The sequence below is a fragment of the Equus przewalskii genome, chromosome 4 (assembly GCF_037783145.1).
Source record: "Equus przewalskii isolate Varuska chromosome 4, EquPr2, whole genome shotgun sequence".
Taxonomy (NCBI): Eukaryota; Metazoa; Chordata; class Mammalia; order Perissodactyla; family Equidae; genus Equus; species Equus przewalskii.
Window position 1 is genome coordinate 3,245,075 of NC_091834.1, and position 12,004 is coordinate 3,257,078.

Genomic DNA, 12,004 nt, shown 5'->3' on the forward strand with positions numbered 1-12,004 from the left:
TGCCTATATCTACATACATACATACACGTATACCCATAATAAAGCTTAATTTATAAATAAGGCACAGTAAGAGATGAACGATAATAGCTAATAATAGAACAATTATAATATACTGTAATAAATGTTACTGTAGATCTTAGCAATCTCAGCATACAATTTTTTTCTTTCCTTATTAAGTCAAGAACTTTCACCTTTTCACTTAAAGGCAGTACTTTATAGCTTCTCTTTGGCCTATCAAAAAGGCCAGCAACACTACTCCTGCGCTGTGGGGTCATTACTAAGTGAAATAAGGGTTACAGGAACCTAAGCACTGTGACGGTCGATGTGATAACTGAGGGCTACTAAGTGACTCACGGGCGGGTGGCATCTGCGGCATGGACGCCCTGGACAAAGGAGTGAGTCACGTCCCACGTGGGACAGGGCGGGAGAGCAGAGATTCCACCATGCTGCTCTGACCTGTGTCCAACTTAAAACTTATGCATTATTTCTGGAATTTCCCATTTAATATTTTCAGACCATGGTTGCTGCAGGTAACTGAAACCATGAAAAGCAAAACCACGGATGAGGAGGGACTCTGTACTGCCAATACTGAAACCGACAGCCACCGAACGACTTCTCAGCGCGTGTATTGTCTAACCTTAGAGTGTTCACTCTCTGCCCAAGGTTACTTAACACTTCGAGCACTGGCAAAGAACGTGAGTGGGAGGAATGACAAAAATTAGTTAAAATAAGGTTTTCCAATAATTTATCTACTATAATATCTCACATAACTGAAAGATGTAATATCTTGCTTTTATGCAATGTATCCTTTACTGAAAAAAACTTTAATAAGAATTTTTATAACTTAAAATGATTTTACAACTTTAAAAATGATTTTTACTTTACCTAATGAATCACCTTAGTATAAAGGAACTTCAAATCACTACATAATTTGCTTTGTAAGTTTGTGTATCACATTTACAGAAAGCCATACCTAACTTTTATGTAATACCTAGTCTCTGTAAGTCTATCATCACCTCCAACAATGAAGACTTAGGAACTGATGCTGCTGGAGATCACAAAGGTTTTGAAACTAGTCTCAGTTGTACAGAGCATAAAAATACCAACGTCAAAAACTTCAGATTAAGGAATTTTCTTCCCTTTGCTTTGCAGACAGTATAAACAAACAAAAAATGCAGTGGTGTTTGCAGACAGAGGAATCAATATTCAAACTATAAATCAATGATAACTAAGCAGAATTATTATATTTAACTCATTTTCATCACTCAATTTTTATTCCTATTTTTAAAATACCTCTATAGTTCAGTCCATAAAGGCTGTTCTACTTACACCATCATTAAATATTTGAAGACTGCTAAGTAACAACACAAAATCTATTATTTTAAGCGTATCACAAAACGTACTTACGAAATGTTAAAAAAAAGCTTATGCGCTTGAGAGATTATTTTGTTCTTTTTATCAAATAAAAGCAACAGCAGAACAAAAAAAGAAAAAGTGTCTACTTTTAACTATTTGGGCTCAGGATATAATAAAAGATCAGGGATATATTTCTCTAGAAATGAAGAGATAAAAAGGATACTCCACAATCACTTTCAGCGTTAAGAGGTATACATACCCTTCCCATTTCAAATTCTCGACAGGCCATGACAATGATCTAAAAGGAAGTGGGGGTGGGATAAGATGAAGAATATTATCAGTTAAACACAAGTTTACTTTTTTAATAAAATGTAAATTTCAAGAATTAGTCTTTACTCTGAGCAAGAGTTGCCTGGTCTGTCAAAAAGAGTAGTTTTAATATTAAAAGTAGGAGTTAAAGAAATGATCAAAATCACGCCTTCCAAACAAGGGCTAACTATACAGAAACAAATTAAATTGGCTTCAACTAATGTGATATATTTGATTTGAATTAATTTTATGAATCTTATAGATTTACTGTTGAATTCTGAAATTATATTAAAATATCACTTTTAGGATACAGGCACACCTCGGAAATATTGTGGGTTCAAGTTCCAGACCACTGCAATAAAGTCAGCATCACAATAAAGAGCCACACGAATTTTTTTGTTTCCCAGTGCATATAAAAGTTATGTTTACAGTATGCTGAAGTCTATTAACTTGGCAGTAGCATTATGTCTAAAAAAAATGTACACACCTTAATTAAATACTTCATTGTGAAAAAATGCTATCTGAGCCTTCAGCGAGTCATAATCTTTTTGCTAGTGGAGGGTCTTGCCTCGATGTTGATGGCTACTGACTGACCCAGGTGGTGGGTGCTGAAGGCTGGGGTGACTGTGGCAATTTCTGACAATAAGACAACAATAAATTTGCTGCATGGATCGACTCTTCCTTTCACAAAGGAGTTCTCTGAGGCATGCAATGCTGCATGACAGCATTTTACCCACATAGAACTTCTTTCAAAATTGGAGTCAATCCTCTCAAACTCTGTGCTGTTTTGTCAACTAAGTTAATATAATATTCTAATTGCTTTGCTGTCATTTCAATAATCTTCTCAGCATCTTCACCACGAGCAGATTCCACCTTAGGAAACTACTTTCTTTGCTCATCCATAACAAGCAATTCCTTATCCATTAAAGTTTTATCAAGAGATGGCAGCAATTCAGTCACATCTTCAGGCTCAACTTCTAATTCTAGTTCTCTTGCTGTTTCCATTACATCTACAGTGACTTCCTCCACTCAAGTCTTGAACCCTCAAAGTCATCCATGAGGGCTGCAATCAGCTTCTTCCAAACTCCTGTTCATGTTGATATTTTGATCTCCTCCCATGAACCACAGATCTTCTTAATAACATTTGGAATGGTAAATCCTTTCCAGAAGGTTTTCAATTTATTTTGCCCAGATCCATCAGAGGAATCACTATGTACAGCAGATATAGCACTACAAAATGTATTTCTTAAATACCAAGACTTGAAAGTTGAAATTACTCCTTGATCCATGGGCTGCAGAATGGATGTTTGTTAGCAGGCATGAAAACATTAATCTCATTGCACATCTCCACCAGAGCTCTTGGGTGACCACATACATTGTCATTGAGCAGCAACATTTTGAAAGGATTCCTTTTTTCTGAGCAGTAGGTCTCAACAGTGGGCTTAAAATATTCAGTAAACCATGTTGTAAAGAGATGTGCTGGCACCCAGGCCTTACTGTGCCATTTATAGAGCACAGGTAGAGTAGATTTAGCATAATTCTTACAGGCCCTAGGGTTTCCAGAATGGTAAATGAGCAGTGGCTTCAATGTAAAGTTATCAGCTGTATTAACCCCTAACAAGAGAATCAGCCTGTCCTTTGAAGCTTTGAAGCCAAGTACTGAGCTCCCCTCTCTAGCTATTAAAGTCCTACATGGCATCTTCCAACGTAAGGCTGTTTTGTCTCCACTGGAAGTCTATTGTTGGGACCCTCTGGTGGCACAGTGGTTAAATTCATGTGTTCCATTTTGGTGGCCCAGGGTTCACATGTTTGGATTCCAGGCATGGATCTATACAACTCATCAGCCATGTTGTGGCAGCAACCCACATACGAAATAGAGAAAGACTGGCACAGATGTTAGCTCAGGGTGAATCTTCCTCACCAAAAATGAAAAAAAGAAAAGAAAGAAAAGAAAATCTATTGTTTAGCATAGCCCCCTTCACGCATTATCTCAGCTAGATCTTCTGGAGAACTTCCTGCAGCTTCTACATCAGCACCTGCTGCTTCAGCTTGCACTTTCATGTTATGGAGACGGCTTCTGTCCTTAAACCTCAGGAACCAACCTCTGCTGGCTTCAGATTTTTCTTCTGCAGCTTCCTCGCCTCTCTCAGCCTTCATAGGATTGAAGAGAGAGTGAGGGCCCTGCTCTGGATTAGGCTTTGGCTTAAGGGAATGTGGTGGCTGGTTTGATCTCTCCAGACCACTAACACTTTCTCCATATCGGCAGTAAAGCTGTTTCGCTTTCTTACCGTTCGCGTGTTCAGTGGAGTAGCACTTTTAATTTCCTTCAAGAACTTTTCCTTTGGATTCACAACCTGGCTAACTGTTTGGCCCAAGAGGCCTAGCTTTCGCCTATCTCAGTTTTCCACATGCCTTCCTCACTAAGCCTACTCATTTCTAGCTTCTGATTTAAACTGAGACGTGCGACTCTTCCTGTCACTTGAACACTCAGTAGAGTTACTAATTGGCCTAATTTCCACCTTGTTGTGTCTCAGGGAACAGGGAGGGCCAAGAAGAGGGAGAGAGGCGGGGGAGCGGCCAGTCAGTGGAGCAGTCAGCACACACACATTTGTCAATTAAGTTCGCCGTCTCATACGGCTGCAGTTTGTGAAGCCCCAAAACACTACAATAGTAACATCGAAGATCAGTGATGACAGATAATCATAAGAAATATAATAATAAGTTTGAAAAGCTTGAGACAATTCCCAAAATGTGATACAGAGACACGAAGTGTGCAACCGCTGTTGGAAAAATGGCGCCATCAGACTTGCTCAACGCAAGGCCGCCAAAAACCTTCAATTTGTAAAAAACACTATCAGTGAAGCACAACCAAACGAGGCATGCCTGTATTTACCAATCAAGTAGCACTACTAAATATTTTACATATATTTAATAAATTATCTAAAGCTTGAATGCATTTAACTGTCTTTAAACATAAAGGTTATCACATTTGCTTCCCCACTTTATATGTAATGTTTCAAATATACAGCACAGCTGAAATGAGTTTACGGCAAACACTGTACAGCCACCGTCTACATTCTACCCAACACTCCACCATGCCTGTTTAATCACGCACAGCCTCTACACGTCTACATTCTACCCAACACTCCACCATGCCTGTTTAATCACGCACACCCTCTACACGTCTACATTCTACCCAACACTCCACCATGCCTGTTTAATCACGCACACCCTCTACACGTCTACATTCTACCCAACACTCCACCATGCCTGTTTAATCACGCACAGCCTCTACACGTCTACATTCTACCCAACACTCCACCATGCCTGTTTAATCACGCACAGCCTCTACACGTCTACATTCTACCCAACACTCCACCATGCCTGTTTAATCACGCACAGCCTCTACACGTCTACATTCTACCCAACACTCCACCATGCCTGTTTAATCACGCACAGCCTCTACACGTCTACATTCTACCCAACACTCCACCATGCCTGTTTAATCACGCACAGCCTCTACACGTCTACATTCTACCCAACACTCCACCATGCCTGTTTAATCACGCACACCCTCTACACGTCTACATTCTACCCAACACTCCACCATGCCTGTTTAATCACGCACACCCTCTACACGTCTACATTCTACCCAACACTCCACCATGCCTGTTTAATCACGCACAGCCTCTACACGTCTACATTCTACCCAACACTGCACCATGCCTGTTTAATCACGCACAGCCTCTACACGTCTACATTCTACCCAACACTCCACCATGCCTGTTTAATCACGCACAGCCTCTACACGTCTACATTCTACCCAACACTCCACCATGCCTGTTTAATCACGCACAGCCTCTACACGTCTACATTCTACCCAACACTCCACCATGCCTGTTTAATCACGCACACCCTCTACACGTCTACATTCTACCCAACACTCCACCATGCCTGTTTAATCACGCACAGCCTCTACACGTCTACATTCTACCCAACACTCCACCATGCCTGTTTAATCACGCACAGCCTCTACACGTCTACATTCTACCCAACACTGCACCATGCCTGTTTAATCACGCACAGCCTCTACACGTCTACATTCTACCCAACACTCCACCATGCCTGTTTAATCACGCACAGCCTCTACACGTCTACATTCTACCCAACACTGCACCATGCCTGTTTAATCACGCACAGCCTCTACACGTCTACATTCTACCCAACACTCCACCATGCCTGTTTAATCACGCACAGCCTCTACACGTCTACATTCTACCCAACACTCCACCATGCCTGTTTAATCACGCACAGCCTCTACACGTCTATCAACCCATCTTATTTGGTAGTTGTCTTATTAGCTACTGACTTAGGACAGGATTTAAAGTATCATAAACCCTCTTCTTCAAATATTTCAACTAGTTTGTGAGAATTTAATAAGACATCCTAGACATCATTTTCTGTCTTTTTAGTAAACATCACGTATAATTAACATACTTTTATGGCTAAAAACTCTTCTCATTCCTTATTCAGTAAAACATCTTATGTCATTACATGTAATACTTCTCAAAATAGATTATGAAAAGTAAATTACTTACTACAACATTGTACTCCCATATCATCCTCCAAAAATCTATTACTGTATTTGCTAAAGGTCCTTGGGTTGCCACGTATGCTTTTGGCCCATAAACACCCTAAAATGGTTAAAAGCAAATTTCACATTTATTATGATTACCAAAAATATTTCCTTACCCAAATGTTAAGGTTTCAAATTTTATTAGAAATATTGCTGTTTTCACCTAAAGCATTTCCAAATAATTTTTCTTTCATGGTACATAAAAGCATGACAAAATATATTCACGTCAGCTTTTGGTGAAATATTATTTTTGTGTATTTATTAGACATGGTGCACAGAATTGGTAATTAAACCATTTTATGCTAATTTTAAAATTATTATTTAATTAGCAATTAGAAACAGAAGCCCCAATCCCTAGCCGACAAAGCTAACTGTAGCAGAAACATAAAAGCACGCTTTGACTCTAAAAACAATACTAAAACTAGCTAACAGTTCTTAGAGTCTGCCATAGTTACCTTCAATTATTTATTCAACTTGAAGTTTACTGAGCACCTACTATGTATGTTTCTAAGAAGAAACCCGAGAATGTGCCAAACAAGAGAGTGGACTGAACCCGCACATAATGGAATCATACAACGAATGAGTGTTAAGTACAATTAAAAACTAGAACTTTTAACAAATTTCCTTATAAAATAATATAAACATCAACAACATCTGAAACAGCAAACCATCTACGTATTTTGTTTAACCTACTAGTTTTCAGTTCTATCACAATTGAAATAAAATTGACTCTCTTGAAAAAGAGAGCTTTTATTTGACACCATGACTGTTCAGTGCTGACAGATAATATTAATTTTACCACATAAGTATTACCACCTTAATATTTGTCAACAAAACATTTTATTAAAATATGTATAAATATCACATATAAAATAACTGAAATGATACTGTCATATAACTAGAAAGGTTCGAAAACACAGAATAACTAATGGAACAAAGAAGTCTTTTATTTAATCAAGTGGCAGTCTGAATCTGTTTCTCTATTGATAACTATGCAAGAACCTGACTGCTTTTGACTAGAGCACCCCAGAAAAGTTATCTGCTCAAGACCATCACATTGCATTTGGGTTGCCACATAAAACACAGTGACAACTGCCAAAAGTTCTAAAACTAAGTTTATATTCTTTAACTTTACATCAGTATTACCCAGGAATCCCAGACTGGTAATTTATCTTAAGAAATTATTCAAAAGAGTAACAATGTTCACCGCAATATTATCATCAAGAAAAACTGGAAATAACCTGTGTGGCTGAACAACAGGGGGGACCACGTAGCTTTGTGTACATTAACTCAAAGGGACAACTGAGAAGATGATTTAGCAATAGGCAAAGTGTTTATAAGCCTTTAACGTAAAAGAAGAAACGAAATAAAAAACTTTATCAACACTATCATGAAACTAAGCAAAACTGATGAATAAGGAGGCTAGAAGGAAAGCACATAAAAATGTCAGGGCTGTGATTTTATTTTGATTTCTTTTGCTGTTGGTATCATGTTTAGGCAATTTGAAAATTTTTAATAAAACTAGTATGTAGGAAGGCATTAAGTATGGCAGAGAAACACCATTTAAAGTTAATACATACCTTAATAAAATTTGCATTGATATAGTCTGAATCTTGAGAAGGAGTCTTTAAAGTCAACTTAACTCGGCTGTGATCAACTACAAGAAAAAAAAGGATTTCATAAATTATGTCCTGTTTGCAAACAGGTGTTCTCCAAGGAACCACAAGTAAAATTAAACAAATAACTAAAAATATTACTTTAAAAAACAATTAATGAAAATTGACTCTAGGTACCAGCAGGGTCATTTCTAACATCATATTGATAGGAAACGTCTCTAAAAACAATTAATGAAAATTGACTCTAGGTACCAGCAGGGTCATTTCTAACATCATATTGATAGGAAACGTCTTTAAAAACAATTAATGAAAATTGACTCTAGGTACCAGCAGGGTCATTTCTAACATCATATTGATAGGAAATGTCTTTAAAACAAAAATCTGATGATGTGAAGCCATGTGTTACAGTCATAATCAGAATAATCTCAGGCGCTCTTCTAAAATACAGGAGACTCCTGGGCATCATCCCAGATTTACTACATAAGAGTCTGGGGTTTAAGTCTGTAGTTTTTAAAAAGCATTCAACTACTGATACACAAGTTCATTTGCCAAAATTCTTATTAGAAAATCTAACTTTCATATTTCGCAAGAAATTATAAAAATTAAGTAAACTGTGAGAAATAAATAAATTAAGATGATGTCTAAAAAGTGTTCAATACTGTATTTGGCCAATAATATCTATTATTAGGTAATGTCCACTTAGAATAAAAAACAATCTTTACAATAAAGTCCAAAACATAAATTTGATTAATTTTGTAAAATTACATAGTTTTATTTTCTAAATAAAAGTAGTATGTACATGATTTTTAAAATTAGACTTAAAGAAAGATATAAAATGAAAATTAATCTTTCCTTGTCCTTGAATTCCAGGGTTCTCTCTTTCCCAAAAGACACTATTAAGGTTCTTTTTTTCCTTTGAAAAGTAATTTTTATGCATATATCTATATACTTTGAAAAACTACACAAATGCAATGATACCATACACGTTTTTCTGTACCTTGTTACTTTTCAGTTAAGAATATATGCTGGAATGCCCCCCAAAGCAAATACACATCTGTCTTACTCTTTTTAACGTTACATGGAATCTATTATATGGATGTTTCATTGTTCAACCAGCTACATCACTGATGGGCCATTTTTTCTATTAGAAACACGACTGCAGTGAACACTGCCGTACGTGTATCTATTAGCAGCATTGGTACAGAGTAAGTTCTTAACAGAGGAATTGCTACTTGCCTTCTAGAAGGTATATACCAACTCACACAAAACAAGTGTTATTAGTAAAACTGAGCGTCATCATACTTTTTAATAGGTGACAATCTAAAAAGTAAAAAATCAGACTTGCATTTCTTAATTATGCAAATGACTGCACATTTTCATAGTTCTTGGTTATTCATATTCTTTTACCATAAACCATATATTCATATCCTTTGTCCATTTTACCCATATGTCTATGTTGTCCTACTGATTTATATGAAATCTATGTAAAGAGAGAAAAATCAGCCCTGAGTGATAAGCAGTGCAAATAGGTTTTTCCAGCTTGTGTTGATTTTTAAAAACTTTCTTAGAACTAATTTTAGATTTACAATAAATTGCAAAAATAGTATAGAAAATTCTCATACATCCCTTACCCAGCTTCCCTTAATGTTAACATCTTATATAACCACAGCACAATTACCAAAAATAGAAAATTAACATTGTTACAATACTACTCAACAGACTGTATACAAATATTACCAGTTTTTAAAAAAATATCTTTTTTCTCTTTCCAGGGTCCTACATTACATTTCGTTATTGTTTCTCCTTAGTCTCTTCCAATCTATAAAAGTTGCTTTGATTGACTTTTTTCTTATGGTTGGAACGAGGTTATGCATTCTCAGTAAGAACTCCAGAGAATGATGATGTGTTCTTCTCAGTGAGAAGACACACCAAGGGGTTCATGATATCAATGTCCTATTACTTGTGTAACCTTGGTCATTTGGTTAATATGGTGTCGGCTGGTGTCTCCACTGTGAGTTACTGTCTTTCCCTTTGTAGTTAATAAGTATTTAGGGGAAGATACTTTGAGCCTAGGAAATCCTACAGTAATAGGACTGCCTGCTATTCATGGGCTCTAGATTAGAAAGGACCATAATACGTAACAGGTAAAATACCATTACCATGCTTCAGTCCTTTCCAATCCAAGGACAATGAATATTAAAGACAAGTAAAATACAAAAGACAAATACAGAAATGTTAATGGACACAAACTTCTTAGCAAACTCTTAAATGACAACTAAAGAATAATTAATTAATTTGCCAATGACCTAAAGTTTATAAATTAGTACTAAGGCCCAGTTCTGCTGATTTTATTATTTATTTTTGGTGAAATCTTCTTTAGAAATTTGTAGGAAGAGATATGTAAGAAAGACATGCTAGCCTCCAATTACCATTACTTATCTCCTGAGCATGTTTCCAGGGAGGAGAACGTTTACATGTTTATCAACGCTCTGTTTATTATTTCACTCCAATCTGCGTCTTTTCTCAAGTCACTTGGGATAGGAAATATACAAGAAAACGCTACGCTTCTGCTAACGAGAACAGAACATTCAGTAGTTCAGATAATGGTGGTTAAGCAACCATACGTAAGCTTCCTCTCACCCCGTCTGCCAGTAAAGAGGGGTCCCAATCAATTACCCTTATTCATGTGGCATATTAGCCTCTATTCAAATTATCTCAAAGGCAGAAACTTTATACAGTTGTTGGTTTGCACAACAGCTGGGTCACCACTGGATCCTCAGTAATTGTTTCCACAGACTGTGGATCCAAACGAGAACAGTGGCTCCCAAATGATAGTCAAGACTGGCGCCAGGCTGCTACATGCCAGCTGGAAATTTTTAAAAAAATTTTCTATGACAGAAAATTTTATAGCATACACAAAAATATAAGCGTATAATGAATCCCATATATCCATTACCCAGTTTCAATAATTATCAACATTTTGCCAATCTTATTTCACCTATCTCTAATCATACAACCACCAGGAGTTGGGGAAAGCAAATTAAAATACACGATTGGTGAGTCCCACATGGTGCAGTAAGTTTGATTCAGTAAGTTCAAGATGGGCACAGAAATGGCCTTTTTTAAACTCTAAAGCACAGGCAAATTTTGCAGTCACTGCTTTATACTATATCATCATAGTATACACTATTGAGAATTTAAAAATCAATCTTATGCTGCTTATATAGGATAGCATTAGGTGTATTTTAATAGTCTTCATTGGTGCTCCTATTAAGCATAAATATGAATAGAAAGAATTTTAAAACATCAAAGAAATGAAACAATCATTCCTCTCCATGGTTTTGCTGAGTGCCTCTGCAACCTTTCAAGAGCCCAACTCCACACAGAGGAAACCAGTATTAGCTACACAGCAGGGTTGTTAAAGCAAGTGTTCTCCCCTTGAACAAACATCAACAACCTATGGCAACAAGAAAAATATAAATATTGTCACCTCCAAGGAAACAGAAACCTCCTATTGACTAAATCCTAGGTCTGAAAAATAAAAAGATCTCCATGCTTAACATTAGAATAGGCAAAGTACCCTGATCCATCACTTCTAAAGGCTAGCCAGCTCAGTTTTAGCCCTCTCAACAAAGCACAGGTCACGCTTGACACAAGGGTACCTAGAACTTTCTTCCTTTTTTCTTTTTAGATTGGCACCTGAGCTAACATCTGTTGCCAATCTTTTTTTTCTTCTCCTTCTTCTCCCCAAAGCCCCCCCCCCCCATACATAGTTGTAGGTCCTTCTGGTTGTGTTATGTGGAACGCCACCTCAGCATGGTCTGACAAGCAGTGCCATGTCTGCACCCAAGATCCAGTGAAACCCTGGGCCTCCAAAGCAGAGCGCACAAACTTAACCACTTGGCCACGGGGCCAGCCCCTAGAAATTTCTTAATTCTGGGACTGGCCTTGGTGTTCTAGTATAAAATAAACCAAATTTCCAAGATAGCTCCAGGAAAACCTAACTGATCTTTGAACAGTGATGAAATTACTTCTAATGGATCAAAAGCCAAGGATGTCCGCTCTTGCCACGTCAAGTCAACATTAT

At 37.2% G+C, this 12,004-nt stretch overlaps 1 protein-coding gene across 2 annotated transcripts in view; it reads right to left on the reverse strand.

The window, feature by feature from the left end:
* The window catches only part of PTPN12 (protein tyrosine phosphatase non-receptor type 12), an 89,080-nt gene that overhangs the window by 34,849 nt on the left and 42,227 nt on the right, over window positions 1–12,004 (reverse strand). For both annotated transcript variants that reach the window (XR_011539372.1, XM_070617014.1), the window contains exons 3-5: window positions 7,882–7,958; window positions 6,264–6,359; window positions 1,616–1,654 (exon numbers count right to left, since the gene is read on the reverse strand). Coding sequence is in view for 1 of the 2 variants with exons in the window: in XM_070617014.1 (XP_070473115.1) it covers window positions 1,616–1,654; window positions 6,264–6,359; window positions 7,882–7,958 (212 nt within the window). In the remaining variant the exon portion in view is untranslated. The remainder of the gene's footprint in view (window positions 1–1,615; window positions 1,655–6,263; window positions 6,360–7,881; window positions 7,959–12,004) is intronic.